General features: G+C 39.6%; 1 protein-coding gene across 3 annotated transcripts in view; it reads left to right on the top strand.

Moving 5' to 3' along the window:
* The first annotated feature begins 530 nt into the window (after positions 1-530).
* Positions 531-19,610, top strand: part of CSMD3 (CUB and Sushi multiple domains 3) — a 572,913-nt gene continuing 553,833 nt past the window's right edge. For all 3 annotated transcript variants that reach the window (XM_005516952.3, XM_005516953.3, XM_088051522.1), the window contains exon 1: positions 531-708. In XM_005516952.3, the coding sequence (XP_005517009.1) occupies positions 531-708 (178 nt within the window). The remainder of the gene's footprint in view (positions 709-19,610) is intronic.

The following is a 19,610-nucleotide window of genomic DNA, read 5'->3' on the forward strand; positions in this document are numbered from 1 at the left end:
GGCACCGCACGTGCGTGGTTAATAACGAGGCTGTGATCGCTGCCGCGAGCGGCGGCGGGATGGGCGAGCCCCGCCGCGCCGGCCGCCCCGCACTCCTGCGGGCGGCGGGGGGACCCCGCCACTCCGTTATCTCCCGAGCCGTTCTCCCAGGCAGAACTGATCCTCTTGAGGGAACGAGGGGGTGGGGGGAGAGTGTCGATTGCAAACAGTGTTTGGAGTTTATTGGAGAGAGCGTCTGAGCGTAGAGGTGCTCTCCCGTGGCTCCCGGTGGATGCTGTGAGGAGGAAGGATTGTGGTGGGTTTCGGCTGTGCAGGGAGTTGGGGTAGCGGGGGGGTGGGGGGGAGGAAAAGACACGATCGAGAGTAGCTGAGACTTTGTGCCCCCGTTGGAGAGATGGTTGAGTCCTCGTCAAGGTTGCTGTGGTATCCCAGAAACACCATTCACTCCGAGCTGTGACCGCGCACCATCAACAGCAACAACTCCGCTGCGCCTGGCCGAGGAATAGGAATTAGGAGCTCTCAAGAATAATATGAAAGGGATCTGCAGAGGGGAAATCCGTGCAAAGGAATCGAAATTAGCAGACTTTTGGGAAAGGGGATGTACTAAATGTGGCCGGCTGGACTTCATCCTGATGAAGAAAATGGAGATTAAAAGTGGATTTACATTTTGGAACCTCGTCTTTTTATTGATGGTTTCGTGTGTGAAAGGTAGGGTAGTATTTGAGTGGTATATTTTTAGGGGTCCATTTGCTTTCTGTCAGGGCGTTGCAAGCTCTCGCCTTGTACCAAGGTGTGTTTCAAAATATATTTATCTCTTATTTTAGATTTTTGCCCTTGGTACTTTGCAATGGAAATATATAAATGATCGCTAAAGCGGGGAGGAAAGAAGGAGTTGATTCAAAGCTCTCTTTGGAGATAGGAAATGTATTTGCTTGCCAGAGCTGGCGTTCAATGCAGTGACTGAGCTGGGGCTCAATAAATATTCTTGCAGTATGCTCAAACGGAGACGTGAGTTGGTTTGTATAGCCTCTAACTAGTGTATATTCAAACAAATCCCACTGGTTCACTTTTTTAAGGTGACGATGATGTTAGTGTGTGTGTGGGGGGGGGGGATTACCTACAATTCTGGTTTTCGGTCGAGCAGCGGGATCTTTGCGGGAATGCCTGTATCGATGCACTTATTAGTTTAACCCATTGCGTGGGGAAAGTTCCGGAGGAGCCCGGCGTACGCGTAGCCGTCTCACAGCCCGAAATGCGCTTCACGCTCAGCTGTCTGTACGCATTCAGGGCTCCCAGGCTGTCGGAAAGGTGCGTTGGTAATTCAGCCTTGAAAGCATGGTCTATCGCTGGGTGCAAAGATCGACACCTTTTCTCTTCCCTCCCTTGGTGCCTTTTCTCTGATGTATATGAGGGAGTTTGGGTGATGGTTTTGTGTCTCTCTCTTTTTTTTTTTTTTTTTTTTTTTTTTTTTTTTTTTTTTCTCCATGGCAGGGGCTATTTTGCTTTCTTCTTGCTTCTGTGTTCATGAAAGGAGAGCAGAAAGGAAATGTCTAGTTAGCGGCATAAATATCTCCACTAAGTCTGTGCTTGCAGACAGTTAAGGGAAATGCTACACACAGAGAAAAGAAGAAATATGTGGCTTGAATAATGTGCACCTGCAGAATTACACAGGCATCGCTAAACAGTGAAGTGCCGATCCCATCACGCGTGCCTTCAGTAAAAGGATCTATTCTGCTACTCCCCACAGTCGGCTGCTTACCCGAAATAATCTCCCCTTGTTTGTGACCAGTGATTAATATCCGATTAATCACCCTTTTTATCCTTATCCTCATCCCTCCTCCCCGCCACACTCATACACTCAGAATATTTAGTAGACATTATCGATCCTCTCCGAGTTTTTAGACTTGGTTATCGCCTACAGAGGTTGCCTGCACGGGTGGGAAGGAGGTGTCTTGTGGGGGTGGTATTCAAAGGCGTGCCTTCCTGAGCTGGCACTGGCTTGGATGAAACAGTTTATTGTACAGCTTTGCAGCTGCTTTTACCCCCATTTGCATTGCGTTGAAAAAGACAATTCGCGTTTCACGGGGAGGGTCTGGAGGGCTTTTACCTCATCCCGCGTTATCCTGACGCGGGGTATCCAAGGGGAAGAGGCTTGCCTGCGACGTTTAAGCACATTGTTATTAAAGGCAGCCTTTTTTCTGTTTGCATCTAGTGAAGGGAGCCGCTCCCGGCGCTCTGCCCCGGTCTGGAGACGATTTGCTATCAGCACCGACCCGGGCCTTTGGGGGCATTTCTTTTCCCTGGTTCCTTCTGCCATTAGCGCGTTCTCGGTGCCGGATGGCAGGGCTCGCCAGCCCCGGGCTGGATGCGGGCCAGGCTCGCCGTGCGCTGCGCGGGGCCCCGCGGGCGCGGTGCGGGGGCGAGCGGGGGCTCCGGCGCGGCTCCGAGGCAGCTGCTTGGCGAGCGAGAGTCGCGGGGCGGCAGCATCCGACCGAGGGACGCAGCGGAGCGGCTTCCCCAGCACCTGTTGAGAGCCGCCGCTTGCCCTTGGGGGTGGGGTAAGGAAAAAACGATGGGCACAGCGGGAAAAAGCTGGGATGAAGCACCAGAAAAGCCCAAGAAACAAGGAGAAAATGGGCCTTTCAAGACTGGCTGTTTCTCCTTCTTCCCACTGCCAGGGCCTAAGCTTCCCCCCGTGCCGACCCTGGCAGTTCCCGTAGACTTCCTTTGGACTGGGGCGGTTCTCCCAGAAACTGCCGACCCAGCGGGTGAGATTATACATTCTGGATGCGGGTTCATTTAGGCAGCCGAGCTTCACAGAGCTGGCTGACACTCACTGCAGCACTGCATCTATTCTGGGCATTTATATTAATTCTCTCTCCACTCCCGGGAATGAAAGCATTTTACTTCAATTTGCATTCCCGTTGTGTCAACACAGCTCCTGCCCCCAGAAAGCAGAGGCAAACGATGAATGAATACCTGCCCACGTAAAACATTCCAGATGTTGGGAGCAAGACGACTCCTCAGAACCTACATCTTCTCTACCATTGCCTGGCAAAGACTTTTTACCACACCCCATCTCTGCAAGCTCTAGCCCATAGCCTTCCTTGCTTAAACACTTCTACTGAACAGTCCAGCACCACATCATAATATCCAAACTGTTGCTGTCATTCCTGTCATCCAGACCACTTCCACAGCTTGGCTTGATACCTGCCTCTCAGTCTTTTCCTATTTTTGTCATTGTCCTGTCACCATTTCCCCAGTCTTGATCCACAGCTCTCCCATCATTACAGGTGTCAAACTATCCCAGGATGCTTAAGGAGCCATGTTCATAGCTGAATAATTAGGCTTTCTTTGGATATATTAATATAAACAAAACAAATCCTTCATGTTTATTTATAAATTCATGCCTCTTTGGAACTTTCAACAGTACTTGAAAGGGGTTAGAGAAGGGAGAAGAAAGCAGGAGAAGGTGGAAGAAAGGAAATTGCCAGAACTGCTGAGGAAGGGGTGATATGAAGAGCTAAGTAAAGAGGAATTGTTCCTTTTTCAATTAAAATCTTGCTTACATGAGATCCCATTATGCCATGGAACCATCTCCACCAAAATCTTCCTTCAATAAGCATGGCGTAAAAAAGTGAAGAAATGACACCACTGAAAACTGAAAGGCACAAAAGGCATTAAAATAAACAAACACATCCATGATCCAGCCTTTAAGAAGGGCCAAGCAGAGTGATTCCTGCTCATCTACAGGGGATGATGAATCCTGTGCTCTTCCCTTTAGAAGAACGAGACACCCAGGAAAGCTCCCTCCTCTCACACCAGGGGAGAAATGAAAAGTACCATTGAGGCAAGGAAGATACAAACCAAGTTTGGGGGTGTAGGGAATGGAAAACTCCACTGTCTAACTCCCTTACAGAAAGGGAGAAGGAGGGTATAAAAGAGGAAAAAAAAAAATTAGGAAGCATCAGTGAGCTTTGTCTTCTGGGATTTAGGAGAGAAATCACAGATACTTGCATGCCTTCGGTCTGGCACCACCCTCCACCAAAAAACAAACAAACAAACAAACAAACAAACAAACAAGGTTTTGATCTGTTAGTGGAGACAAATCAGAGAGGAAATCAAGCAAAATTACCAGATTCTACAATACTCCTCCATCTCTTCTACTTGGCTGTCCCTCGGAGAGAGAGAGAGCACCAAGGTCGACTTTTGTCTGCCTGGCTAAAATGAAGCTTTGCCACTGCTGTTCCTCTGTTCCCCTCTTGCAGTTGTGACAAGCGGAACAAGGGCAGCTTTCAAAATGAAAGGGAGATGAAGCACTGAGATTTTAAACGGCTCATTGACAGGAGAAGTGATGAGAAAATGAAAAGCATTTCCATTTCCAGTGATAGGCACCTGGCATGTATTTAGCAGGGACAAAGCGTGCCCTGCTTCTTTTAGCCACCTCTGCAATCTCCCTTGTCCCTCATTCCAACCTCAATCCCAGTCCCTTCATACTCTGCCAGCCCCTCCCCACCGCTTCCTTCCCAGTCACTTGATTTATGGCGTTCCTGACGATGGGTATAGGATTACTGGTGGATGGCTTTCCTCAGTGGGGCGCGGGTGAGCGCAGCGAGGTGCTGGCTCTGTCCCCGAAGCGGGAATGGTCGGGAGAGTAACAGCAGGTTCAGGTTTCCTCATATCCAGATGGTCGATGCTGCATCTTTGTGTGCATATGTGTGCGTGTTAGTTCGTGTGTCTGTGTGTATGTACTCATCCAGGGGGGCAGGGACACACTGACTGGTGCAAGGACAGCGTCGTCCTTCCTTTCCAACTCCTCCACACCCTCTAGGGTGCCTCTTTGCCGTAAGCCCCCGCAGGTGACACAGGGCTGGCTGTGCTCAGCGGGCTGGCACCGCGACTCGCCGTTTTTTTCAAGCTATGCAGTTCTTCAGGGCTGCAGGCAAAGTTACCCTCTCTCACCCCGCCTTTCTCAGGGCTAAAACACGGCACGACTGTGCCCCCGCTTAGCGCTCGGCTCCTCCGCCTCCTCTCCTGCAGGGCAGCAGTGAAGAAGCACACGGCCCCTCCCAGCAGCACCAGCAGGGCACATTTCTCCTTTCCCTGCCGGTGCCACTCCGGACTGGCAAGGGGCACAGGAGAGCATCACCTTCGCTTTCCCCTTTTTCATTGTGAGAGGCAGCAGTCTCAAGGCGGAGCCGGCTCGGAGCGGCCGCCCGCCGGCACCGGCACCGGCCCCCGCAGCCGCCTGAGGTGACCGCGCCTCCGGACAGTCCTTCTGACACAGTTTTCCGTCCTTTGATTTTGCTTACTTCATATCGGTCACTCCTGCACGTCTTTGGTTGACAAGTCCAAGGCAGCAGCACTGGGGTGGTCAGCTGGTTGCTCTGGTTGGCTGACACGCAGAAATAGCCCCTCATTCCCTAAGCACAACCAACCCGTTCCTCTACGAGAGGCTAAGCACTTCAGGCAGCCATAAAGGATGGACAGGCACAGGTTGTAGTTTCAACTCCATTATCAGCATCTCAATTTGCAAGCATCAGTGTATGAGACCTAAAGAATTCTGTGGATGTGCTTTAAAATTCCTCATTTTCCAAGATTCTTGTGCAGAAACATAGCAGAAGCTTGTAGTCTACCTGTGTTTTTTTGTTTGTTTGTTTGTACTGGGGGGAGGGGGTGGGATGTTTTTGAGCAACAAGTCTAGCAGGATAATTGTCCATCTAGCTTAGTACCCTTTATCTCCAATCATCACAATTAGCAGCAGTCTAGTGAAAGATGGAAGCACAGCAAGTAGAGTGACTAGCACGTCTTTGATTTCAGAAGTCAACAGCTTTGGGTCTCCTAAGAGACAGGCTGCTTTTGAAACATTACATTTGGAAAGGCATAGATTGGCCTGTGTTCCTCTCATTTGCCCATTCTCTTTTGTTCTGCTGCCTTTTTCCTTTAACTTGCCTTGCCTTCCCTTCCTTCCCAGTTCCATACCATAGCATTCATATAAAACCTCCATTCTTTATGCTCTTCATCTGGCTGAAAGCACTGGCTTGTATGAACATTTGTGATAATATTGGTTGTTGTTGACATGCTGTGAAGGTCTACACACAAAAATTGAGATCTGAAACCATCGAATGCACATGCATCTATTAACAAGAAGGAAAATCACATATTTGTTCAGAGAAATTTTTAAAGAAAAAGTTTAAAATGTTCTGTGGAGATGTCTCAGTTTTCCTGATTGCAACAACTTTTCAGAGAAAATGTTATGAAGAGTAAGTTAGCCTTGTATTGTAGCTTCTTTTAAAAAATAGTGTATTAGACATTGTCTGATTTCCAGACGTATTGAGCATTTACAGTTTCAGGTGGCTCTAGTAAGAGTCTGGGGGACATCTTAGCGCCTCTGAAGCAGGGCCAAGTGAGTCCATCATTACGATACTGAGACAAACAGTATAAGGAAAGCATCTATAAAATAAATTAAAATTATATATAAAATTTTAGTTCTACAGAATCTGATCAATTGGAATGGTAGGAATAAGAAAGGCTTTATGTTCTGCTGTAAAATTAGTTTGGTTTTTTTTTTCCCTTTTCCACAAATAAGAAACTTCGGTTCTAATTCCATGGGGTTGTGACATCTCAGCTTCAAGTTCTTGCTGATGCGTATCATTCAGCCTCTGTTTCTGTTAAGGTTGGTTAAGGTTAATAATGGGTAAGGTTGAAGGGATAGAACAAAACCTTTGAGGGAAATTAGTTTACCAGCTACTACAAAGCAATTTCCACGAAAGAGCAGTCAGACAACAGACAACTTGGTCTAAGCTGCTGGATTTTTCCCTTAAACTGCTATCATTTTTGGAGAGCTCTTACTATGCGAGATATTTGAAGAAGCCATATTTAAGTCACAAATCAGAGATGCATCTGATAAAAGTAATTATTGCAAGGCTATAAACGTTACCTCATAATTTTGCTTATGTAATTTCCATGCTAGTTTATTGCAAAAATCCATAACCCTTACAAGATTTTCAATCAGCTTTACAGAAGAATGTTTCCTTGTCAATGAAATGGTAAAATTTCTCTACAAAAAATATAATATTTGTCTTTATCTAAAATTCAAGGGACAATATTTGGTAATTATGTTAGACCTAAATAGAACAAGGTGTGATATAAAATGCACCAGTTTTCACACATTTTTTAAAAAAAGCCTAGTAGTATTAGAAAATGTTGAAGATCTCCTTCCCAATATCCAGCTTTTCTTCTGGGAAGTAGAATGGATAAGGGTATTGGACTATAAGGAGGATTATTTAAAATACACATATACACACTAACACACCAATTACATTTTTACTTGTTTACATTCAGTTGTTTCCTGGGCAGATTTATAATCATTGTTGCATTTCTTTGTTCTCATAGAACGCGAAAGATTTACTATGGCTTCATAATTTCAGCATTACTGATGCTGAGTACTGTTGTAAATGTCAAAGAAGGAAACAGTGGGAATTCATCATGTCCTTCCCAGGGTCTGAAATCTTAGTTGGGTAACTTTATAGATTTAGGAACAGTGTTACTCATAAAGGGTGAGTCCTAGGGTATTGGAAAATGGCAAACAAGGGATTCCTGCAGGGCTGGTCCTCTCATAAAACTCTGTTGTTGAAAAACAAGATGGGATGCAGGCAGCACAGACATAGAGAGATGGACTGCCCCTTTTCCCTTGGAAGCTACAAAATGCATCATAGCATCATGTGTCATATTTGCATTGTATCATAGAAATAAGGAAAATAACTGTAAGTAACTTAACCTCAGAAGCATTCCTGGGGTGATGAATTCTCATCCCCCAAGGCCCGTAAACAACACAGACCATCTTTGCAATAGAACTGAAAGAGTTTGGAGGCTTGAGGCAGAAATTACTGAGTTGATTACTTAGATAATACAGCTATTGAATCACTATTTCTGACCTTGAATTCTATTCTGCCTGTTTCCCCTATTCGTGTATCTTATTAGCCTTAAATATCTTTATGCATGTAACTTGTTTGATTTAATTTTCATGGAAATATGTATACATATATGTTTACACATATTTATATATACACATGTAGAAATTATATCCACATACTTTATTTTGTTATGAAGAAATTCAACAGACTGCATTGTTACCCTACAAAGGCAAGGGTAACAACTTGAAACATGTATTTCCTGAGTTATCTATTGCCTCTTAATTTATTGTGTACTCCCAATTGCAGAAGGAAGTTTTGCTATAATACATAATTGATTTAACTTTAACAAAAGAAGAGTGATAGTAGTGATAGCTAGGAGTACTTGTTAGGAGGAAAGCTTTCTGAAAAGCAAAAACACTAGTTACTAAAACCAGTAATTAAAAACTGATCCTGGCACATTAAGACTTGACAGACATATTTATTCCTACTGTTTTAGGGATTTTTTAACCAAATATACTTTCTATAAGCTGTTTTTATTAGATTGAAAATCTCTAATCACCTTTCAAGTACAGAAAAAAACGAACATTTCTGTGCTATTTTCTGGTTTATTTAAATACTGGTATCGTTTGAACAGACTGACATATCTCCAAGGTGGCTGTATTTAGTGTCAGTTAAAATGAATCCTCTGCTATCATTATCTCCTCATAGAACTGCTTTGAAGCCCACCAAGTGGATACCTGCAAGTGTTGTTTGGAGTCCTTAGTGAAAATGAACCACATAAATGCAAAGTACAGATATTCTCATGAAAAACAGTGTTGAGGTGGAGCTACTTGAATTACAAAACGTTTCCTCCACTATTTAATCTAACCCAGAATGAAAACTTCACAGGCTACTGTAGTTAGCTTTCTTGATTGCTGTGCAGTTTTATTTGGGAACTGAAGCTTAGTCTAATTAAAGGTAGTATTTTAAAACCCTATACTAAAAGTTGAATTTTTGCTTCTGTGTATGAGCTTTGATCCAAAGGTAAATAGATGCTATAAAACATGATATAAAAAGGACATCTAGACTGTTGTTTGAGCCCATTGAAGGCAAAAGGAGAGTCCAGAATAAGATCTCTGAAAGTAGATTTTCCTGTTTCTTTTCATACTGAGTTTTGAATTACAATTTTCTGTACATATATTATGTTTGACTCATAAATATTAGTTATAACAGAAGCCATGTATTTCACAATCTACACTAGTTATTTTAATTAGAAGTGGTCTATGGATAACTCTTACTGCATTGTAAACCTAATGATTACACAAATAAATTGTTTATGATTAAGGGAAAATAAATTATATATTTGGATACAGTCAGAAAATGCTCTTTCCACATTTCATTGGTGATCACATCAGCAGTTCTCAGGATGATTCCACTGGATTCAGCGTAATGATAGTATACTAATAAAATATCAAGTGCAGTCCTTAGAACCCCAGAACTGTCCTGTTTTTGTCAGGACATATGTTGAATTACAGCAATTTTTTAACCTGGTTTCGAGATTTCATAATAATTTTTTGTTTTCCAGTAAAACAGTTTGTAGTTTGCACAATGTTTCTAATGGCTGCAGAGGAACTAGGAGAACTTAAGAAAACAGATTACAGTTTAAAATGCTTCCAATTTAAGTGCAATTTGGTTTTACTTGTATCAGGTTATCATATATTCCAGTATGTAGTTACATTTGAAAATGCTGAATCAGCTAGTAAAACCAAAGCACAAAAATCAGAACGTTTCCATGTTAGTTTTATTCTATTTATTTTCTAACACATTCTTTTTTTTTGCCACTGCCTTAGTTTAAAGATATCTAATATGCTGAGTCAAAATCACAAGAACTGAAATATAGTGGAAATCAAAAGTCCAAATCCTAACTTTTGGAAAGCTTACATGGTTAAACAAAGACTGGGGGAAGAAAAGAATAGGTCTTTGTCCACCTCACATAATCATGTCCATTGGCTTTGTGGTAACAGATGCCTTTTTCTTGCATCTCCAGGGGCGTGCAGGAACACAGACACACCAGCACTTCTGGTAGCAGGCATCTGTAACTGTGTCCTCTATCAAGAAGAATTATGCTTATTTCATGACTGTGCTCTCATCTTCTGTGATTTCCCTTGAACGTGTCTGTGCTGACACTTCAGTTAGATGACTCCTACTGGCTTGAGCAATGCTTGTTGCATAGAATGGCAGAACTGGGTGGGCTGGCAAAGACCTCAAAGACCATCAACGCAGCAGTGCTGAGTGATGTGCTATGCATGACATGGCAGTTTTAATGACCACAAGAGAAGAAATACATATACTTAATAACTCAAAAGGGCAATCTTTGCATCAATATAGTGCTCACAAAAGTTCTCACCTGACTAGAGAGTTTTTATCAGTATAATTGTAGTGGTTCAGAATACATTATGTGTTGAAGTATATTGGCATTTGCACTGTCAGCAGTGGAAAGTTGCACCAATCAACCACATAAGACACGGTCTGTTTGAAAACGTACTGACAAACGATTCGCAAAGCTGTTTAACTGATACAGAATTGTGCAACAGAATCGATGTTCAATATAGAGCTAGTTCAATGGCATTGCTGACTCCTGCATGCCTACCTCCATAACTTTCCTAAGGATATGATTCAAAATTCCTAAATCTTTCTCGTACTACAGTTGCAGTCCACTGAAACATGTATGAGTTTCTACACTATTTTCAGCTACTTTTAAATTAGACTACCCATAAAAACCCCCACCATTCTCGTAAGCTCTATCCATATATTTTTACTACAGTCAAATCTAGCTCATCAACTAGCTTCTGTAATTTTTCTGAATTTATTCAGCCTCCTCTGCACTTCTGGGCTCCTTTCCCAAATTCTCTTCCCACTCCACAAGTACCGCTGGAGAAGTCCCAATAACATAAAGCCTGCTGTAAAATATAGAAAGTTCTCTTCAGTTTCCATGTCATTTGTAAAGTCCTTTTTCGGCCCAAAGTAATAATCATGGAAGGGTAATATGCTAGGAAATGAAATATCCTCCCAGCCTTACAGTCATAGATTAGACTTCCTAACTTTTTCAGGAAGTTCTTTCAGTTTTATATCATCTCCAAGAAAGCAAGATTGGAAGAGTGATTTTTCAGTTATATTTCTTTTAATTCTTCAGTATACTGTGCCTGTTGACCTGATTATTGTTTTTCAAGCTCTAATGTATAGATTTAAACTGTCCATGTGACAGGTAAGAGAAATTTTACAGATCTAACATTACTCTTTTATCCTTTTATCCTTTATCATCGTTCTGGGATGACCACAACTGACTTGTTGGGACTCTGAATTCTACTTAATATTGTAGAATAATAAAATAATTAAATAGAAAAGGAAAAATCACACAAGGTAAATCAGGGCTAGATTTGTAGGGATACTGTTATGCTCTTGTTCTCATTGACTTTGTGTATTCCAATGAAGTCAGGAGAGTTTGCTGTGTATCTGACTTGTGAAAGATACTGCTCCAAATTGCTCCCTTTGGGGCCTCCTGTATTCGTCACCTCTTTGAAATCCATTGACAGCTGAGTTAACACAAATCTAAGAGTCAGAATGTGCCACAGATACCAACTAAGGAGAGAATCTGCTCATCAGAACCACTGTAATTACTAAGAAAACGTGAACTCCTGGAATTTATGATAAATCTGAGGCAACTATATGGAAAATGGATAGTTTATTTTAGAATACTGTATGCGATACAAGGAGTATTGAATCATCACTTCTGAAAACAAAACTGGATTGCAATGTTGAGGTGTTTTCTTAAGAACGTCTTCTTCATTTTTACAAGTTTTAATATTTTGCATTATTAAGCTAGTACAGAGTGTCCTGTAGGTAAACATTCTCTGGCCAAACAGATATTATATGGGGTATATTCACTTGATCAACTGTTTCTTCTCACCTGCTTCCTCCATGCTTCATGTGTACAAAATTTATTTGCACTCTCTCTTCTGTATGATACGTTTTTTGTGCTTTTAATTCAGATTATTTTTAATTTATAATTAATATTTAATTATATAATTTAATAAATAATTTAATATTTTAATTTTTAATACAGATTGCTCTGGGAAAGCTCCTATTCTTTTTCTGGCACACTTTTATGATTGTGAACTTTTTAAAAGTTGTATGTTTGATTTTTTCCTCTTTTTCTATCTTATATCAGTATTACAAATATGCCCATTATCTACTTGAATATCTGTATTTTACAATTTTAGAATATTTTTTTTTTCTACTTGACAATACTATTTTTTTATTTAATTTCTGTTGATGGCTCAGTTAATGTTCCTAACAGTATTTCTATTTTGCACTGCTTTTTGGCTCTAACTCTTCCCATTCAAAGCTTCTTACTTCTCAAGTGAGAAGTGTACTTTTGAAAAAGAGTGATCATCCATTCAATTATAACCTTACTGAAATATTTACCAGCAGATTATTCTAGAGCTTGTCCCCAACGAAGTGAAGATTTGTCATTGACTCTTAGCAAAACAGAGCAGATTGTTGCTAAAAAGCAAAATACTCATTTCAATACAGAGGAGTTTATTTAGGATGTGACAGCTCTACAAAACTGTTTATATGCTACATGGGACTGGATTGATGAAACTGAAGAGCTGCAACAGTTGAACTCCACCAGATTTTCTTTTTGCTAGATTCTTTTTGCCAGTACCCTGAAATGGTATTAGAGCTAGGGGGCTAAGTTATTGACACTCTCAAAAACCTTACAGGCTTCGGTCCATTTCTGTTCACTGTCTTACGAGGGTAGTTAAGTGAGTTGACAAAAAAAAAATGTTTCAGATGATAAGGTAAATATCAGATTTCATTATAGTTTTCAAATCCTATTCTAATTGGTCATTTATTTATAAAGATGGCAGGAGGAAGACTACAGTTGCAAGATGACCAAAAATCTAAAATCCTTTTTAAAGCTTAAAGTAAATAATATTAAAATTTTAGAAGACAATGAGTCAACAGATTATTAACCAATCTTATTTTTTTTTTTTTCCCCTAACTGATTTGGTCTAGAATTTGGCAGAAACACATGAGAAGCCCTGAGAGTTTAAAGTTTCTGGCTGATCTCTAAATCTAAAACAGCTGAGCAGATTTAAATATTTTGTGTAAACAAATTTGCATCCAGGCTGCTAATCTGCATGCCAGCTTTCAGCTTGACATTTCTGAAATGATGGAAAAATGCTAAGCCCTTAATACTAAATGGAGTTCATAATGGAAATGCTGACAGACTCTTAATTACCTGTATTGTGATTCTGCTGAAAGCTTATTTATCTGTCTAATCTTTCACAATGCAGTTAAATATATAATTCTTGAAAGGAGGAAAAAAGAAAATTTGTGTTGGAAATACTGAACTGTAGCAATGCTATATTTTCTTCCAGACATCCACTTATGGAGGCAGCAGTGACAAAAAAACAGTTTGAAAAATGTAGTATTATCTGTGCAAATGTAAAGGCAGACAGTGATGCTTAAAAATTTAACCCTCATGTTTCAATCTTTTTGAGTCACCTTTCTGGCAAAGTATGACTAAACAGATAGAGTAAACCATTTTTAATATGATAATGAGGCATTATCATAGATGAAATTTCTTATTGACTTGATGTGGCAAAAAACCACAACCAACAAAAAATACACAAATTATCATTCCACTGCCCTAATACTGTGTACTCTTCTGCAGGAATGCAGGAGGAGGTAGAGGATAATATAAGATAAAGGTCATTGTCTGGACTCTAATTTACAAATTCTGTAATGTAGAAACTCCACTATCTGTCAACTTTAAAATAGAATCTTTAAGATTCTCTGGAAGAGCTTTTTTTCACTTTTTTTTTTTTTTTTTTTTTTTTTTTTCATTCTCCCCATGAAAATCTTTCCCTGTTTGTCCAGGCTATAACCACCTGAAAAACTAGCCAGTATTTGCTCTGCAGAGATTGCTTAGGGTGGGTGACTCAGACTTAACAGCCTTGCTCTGGTCCCACACAATCTCTGTGCCCCAGCCAGGGCCCACAGCTGTGCCTGTAGAACATCTTCCACACATGACAGTGGTCCTTCAAGGAAACAGAATATCCTCTAGTATTTCTGCCTCTGTGGTTTGCTGGTCAAATGCAATCTATTTCTCCAGGGTTCCCACTGCAATGACTGACAAAGCTCAAAGAAAATATCCTGAATGAAAATGAGAAACATACTGCTCTGGTACTTTCTTTCCAGACTGCTGCTTTCTCCAAAAAGAGACCTGGAATTTTAATTTTTGCTTGTGAAGAAACTACTTCAGTTCAAGATCAGCTATTTGCCCATCTCTGTATCTTCTTTAATATCATTCTGCCTTTCTTGACATATGGAGATTAGAATTCTGGGCAGTGCTCAAGATAGGGGTGCATCAGTGTTTTCTGTAGGGGATAGGTTTCATTGTCTTTGTCTTACTCATCCTGATTGTGCAAGTGCCATGGGACATGAAGTCAATAATTTCAAAGAAATTTCAGTGATGTGTCTGAGGTCAAAACTCTGAGTTCCAAGTTCAGCATCAGTCAGGTATCATTTAGTTATATTTTCCTATATGCATAATTATCTCTAAAACTTGCCTACTCTGTGTTTGTACACCTATTGATTTTGTGAGGACATTCTGGAATACCTTGACATTGGTGCATCATTTGATTACTCAAAAGATCTTAACCTCTCCAGTCTTGCAAATTTCCCTGCATACTCCTTAGTCTGTTGAGGATAAAGATGTGAGGAAAACTGATCCTATCACTAATCTGAAAGCGACAGCCCCACTTTTGATTAATCATCTAAGCAAATGATCATCACCTATTCTGTGTCTTATATTTTAACACCTTTAAGTTCATAAAAGGATCTTTCCATCCGTCCTGTGGTAAATTATTTTTAAGAACTTTCAGTGGCGAGCCTTGTCAAGAGATTTTTGCAAGTGACAACACTTGAAAAGGTTAGATTTTCTGATTAATGGACATACACCCAGAATTCCCTTCTCTGGTGTGACAGCTTTAACCAAAGACCAAAATCAGATGAGCTGCCCTTGTATGTTGCCTTCTCTGCTACACAGAAGAACCATAAATATTTTCTGAATCAGGACACTTTTCATAGTACTTTTGAGGTACAATGAGACTATTTAAAAATATATTACTGGTGTTGCAGGAAGTGGTGCTGTTTCTGTTGGAAGCACTTTCTAGAATTTGAGCTTAACTACTATTCCAAGCAAAATGTTAGAGACACTGGGCTCTTGCAGCTGTCATGTTTCACATGAGATGTTGCTGGCATGTCTGGTCCTGAAAGATTGCATGGTATATTTCACAGAAGATTGTTATTAGCCTTCATCTGCTGGCTGAATTCCAATTTGGATAATTACAGTCTGCTATCTAAATTCTCTAAGCAGAGTGTGTTAAATAACCTTCTACACTTCCTTTCCTAATCTTCTGAGGGGCATTTCTGAGAATTATTAAATAATAGATCTATTTAATCTTAAAGGCAGCTGCTTCTAAATGCTAGGGGGAGGTAACAGTTTCAGAAGGTGTGTTGACTACTCAGTGCTCAGTGACAAATTGCACAGTGGCATTGGTGTAGAAAATTCTCCTTAGCACTCTACAAAAAAATAAGGAAACTACCTCCTTAAGAAGATTGCTGCAATTTAATTAAGATTTCAGGGAAACATTTTAGATAAACAATGCAATATGCTCTTCCAAGATGAGGAGTACAAACCTGGAGAAATCCACATAGAAAGTTTTGGAAAAGTTACAAGTTATTGAAGGTTGACATAAAGACTTCTTGTTCAAGATGAAGGATTAATACACACAACTGTAGTACACAGGAGAACATAGAAAAGTGCAAAGCTGTGCAAAGCTTTGAACTTCCTCAGATATGAAACAAATCAAAGGGTGAAAATGGGTCAATTGGACCAGTCATGAAGTCAAGTCCCAGATTGAAATAAATGGATAAAAAGGAAACATTTCAGATGTAGTTGAGTACAACATTTTGCTAAATACTTACTAGCTCAGTTGTTCGTTTCAGTGTGAGAAGCGAAAAGAAGGGAAGGGAATTCAGTATTAATCACAATTGCACTACAAGTTTTTGAACATGTGCAATTATTAGACTGGTTTAAGTATAATTTGTTGAGACTCAGGTCATTGGTCCATCAAAAGTGGTGTTTGCTTCTCTGTCTTGGCCTCATGGTAAGTAGCAGCATTCAGCAAAATAAGAGATAAGAAGCAAAGTGATGTAACAGAGAAGACTTGACTCAAAAGGTGTTCTCATATTCACTATCTCCATCTTTTCTCGGGGCCTGTAGACACAGATGTGTTAAATTAGAAGAAACCCTCTCCTGTACCTTTTCTTCCAACCTCATTTACCTGCCACAGAATGCCCTCTACCAAGCCAAAAGATTTTTGCTCTCCAAGAGCAAAGAAAAGATGACAGTGTCAACATTTTTTGCTCATGATTGTTCCACCCTGCATTTTGAAAACTCTGTACAGGTTCACAGTAAAATTTTTGGGGGAGTTTTACAGAGAACAATACGGCATAGTTAATGCAACCACATAATAATTCTATGGCTTCTGGTACTATCTGGCATTATTTTAATTAAAGAGAAAAGTATCATGCCCAGTCATGTGTGATTAAACTATGTCTAAGCTCTGTCCAATCTGTTTAAAAAAGCACAATAATGAGATCATTTTACATAATGTTATGTGCAAATTAGGTATTCACAGGCTTGATGCATGTCTGGATTGAATGGAAGCAGAGGTTGTTTATAGCCCTTTGAGAAACCATTTAAATCTGGTCCTAAGAAAACTCTGTTATTACAGTGCAGATGGTTGAGTTGATTGTGATCTTGAAGACTGAGGATATCTCTATTTCTCTGATGTTACAGAAACACAGAGAACTTCTTGGCCTGATTGTCACTATGACTTACTGTTGCCAAAAACTGCATTAACTGCTATTTTGGAGCCTCGTCAGTACAGAATTTTCATTAGCTTTGTTTCTTGTATGAATACAAAATTAGTAAATATAAGTGTAATACAATATGCACAGTTCCAAACCAAGTAGCAGCATTCTTAAGATAATGATCAGGAGAAAAATGGAATGAGTTAATTTCTCAGTTAAACAGCTTCATTATCTGAAGTTAGTGAAACTTCAGGTACTTTGGTGTGCAATTTAACACTACATTGCCAAAAAAAATCAGTATATATATATATTCCAGTTCAAAATGCACTTTGAAGTCTTCTGTTCTTTATAGTTGTGTAAGAAATTGGCTTCAAGGGAATTGCTACTATAATTTGCTAGAGAAAAAACAAAAATAAAATCTTGAAGTTAGTGGGTCAAATATCATCTTCTTTAATTACTTTAAACAGATGGAAACCATGAATAATTATTCATAAAAGCCTTTTTATACGCCTTTTCAAGGGGTATTATTGCAAGATTTTTTCACTTACATAAATAGCAAAGTGAAAAAGAGCAAGTAATATTATCTCATATCTGCACATTAGGAAACAGCAATAAATGGTTAGTTTTATAAGTGCTCTGAGAAATTTCATGGGTCCAAATCCACTGCAGACACCACAAAAAAATTTCCAATGTTTGAGATCAAACTTGATTGAAGGATTTATTTCCAAGCTTCTAATTATTTCTTCATTTCTATCATTGGGTTTCACTAATGCATGCTGTTAAGAGGGCAACTGAGAACTAGTTTCTAGGAATTTGATTTTCCACTAGGAGAAGCAAACATACCTCTTTTCAGATAAACTTTCAGATAATGCTTGAATTCCACCTGCTTCAATGAGATTTAAGTGTATACTTTACTAATGTGTTAGTATTTAGGCTATGAATCTGTTACTGGATAGCCTGAGAACGAAACTGTGCAACATTTTCAATATTGACAGAGTAAAAGTTCATTCATATATTAATTTCTTCCTGACCATTACCCCACTTTCCTGATTGTATTAAATTTCAGTTTGAATTTATATATGGGTTATTTCTGAACTTTTGCTCACTAATGTACAATGTTTTCACATCTAAAATTAAACATTTTTCTGCTGACTAGTAGAGTGATTAATTTTATATAAAATATTGAAACATAAAAAATTAAAACCACAGCCAAACAAATGTATCACCATGGCTATTTAGACCCATACATCTGTTCAGTGTCCCACCCTTCTGAGCTTGCTGACTATTTATATCAGCTTCTGAAAATTTCTCCTCGTCCATTCTTACTATTCAGGGTATACCACAGTATAAACAAACTTACACAGTTACAAGTGCTGAAATAATTTACTTTCTGCAGTCCATCAGCCCATTTCAGCTGAGAGGCAGCAGGTTCTTGAATTGCTGTTACACAAGTACAAAATACACATGAGAATGTCTGTTTCTGCTTGCACTCATGGCTGTGAACTCAGTCCTCTGTAATACCATACCTTTTTTTTTTTTTTTTTCAATTTATTTCTGGCAGTTTGTAAAAAAAAAAAGAATTTTAATTTCAGAAAATAGAAGAAAAAAAGGAAGATTCCTCAGCACCTCTCATTCTACAGATTTCAAAGACTAAAATAAAAATTTGAGAAAGTAAGTTCTATATTTGAAACAATAATAAGCAAAAGTAATTGTTGCTTCTTTCTTCACTTTAATGAGAATGCACTTACTACGTTGCTAGTTAACTGCAACTAAATTACGAAGTATGGTTTTACTTTTGATATATTACTTTTCCTTCCCAAGACAAGTCAGCACCTGTTTATCAAAACTGCTTAGACAGCCTCACAAAAATTGACTTTTTGGTTTGCTTTATAAACATTGTGGCAGTTTTTTTGGTTGGTTGGTTGTTCTGCTCTTATTTGAGAAGTGGTCTAGGAGATCTTTTTGTCTCATCATAATTAAAAGATTTTGCAACCAATGGATGACTTTCCCTGTTAGGACTGAGAAAGAAGGAAGAAAGAGCAAAACAATCCTTGTGAGAGCATTTAGGGCAACATGTTCTGGCCTGACTCCAGAGATGCTGCTCTGTAGAGACAGTTAAAGGACAATTTGAATTTCAGTTTCGTTGTACACTTTGTGGTCCTTTGGGTTAAAAGTTGCTACTTCCATGTAAGCATTACTTTAATAGGAAGCAATACAATTCTTTTAGGTATCTTCCTATTGTTTTCTCTGCTCAGCTGGGAGGTTTATCTGCCAGTGAGACAGCCTAGCTGCTCACCTGTATGTGGCAAGCAGACCTGCAGGGAGCATTGGATGCTCCTCCACAGAGCACAAAGCAGCCATGCAGAGTGGAACATCCTCTAGGATATGCTAACTAGGCCGTTTCCCAATGTATTATAATAATTTCACACCACATTATACTGTGAGTCTTAAATGATTGAATATATCCTTTGAACACTCTAAGGTTCCCTACTCTAGTTGCTCACTGTTATCGCTTTTTACATTGCCTCGTGGCAAATTAATTGAATATACTGTAAGAAAAGGGAGATCATCAGTATCTTATTTGCATACAAACATCATATTATTTTCAAATTATCTTCTTTAAGGTTCTCATTTTCCTTGGACAGTTTCTTCTGCCTGTATGAAGTTTGTTCATTCTATCTTCATTCTTCCGTTAGTGTTTTATTGTGTAACATAACAGATTTTTCTTTCCATCTTTATTGTCTCCCTGGATAGAAGTGCTAAATT

Source organism: Pseudopodoces humilis, chromosome 1 (genome assembly GCF_049639895.1).
Source record: "Pseudopodoces humilis isolate 2021_Gansu_Grassland_sample_001 chromosome 1, ASM4963989v1, whole genome shotgun sequence".
NCBI classification, from domain to species: Eukaryota; Metazoa; Chordata; class Aves; order Passeriformes; family Paridae; genus Pseudopodoces; species Pseudopodoces humilis.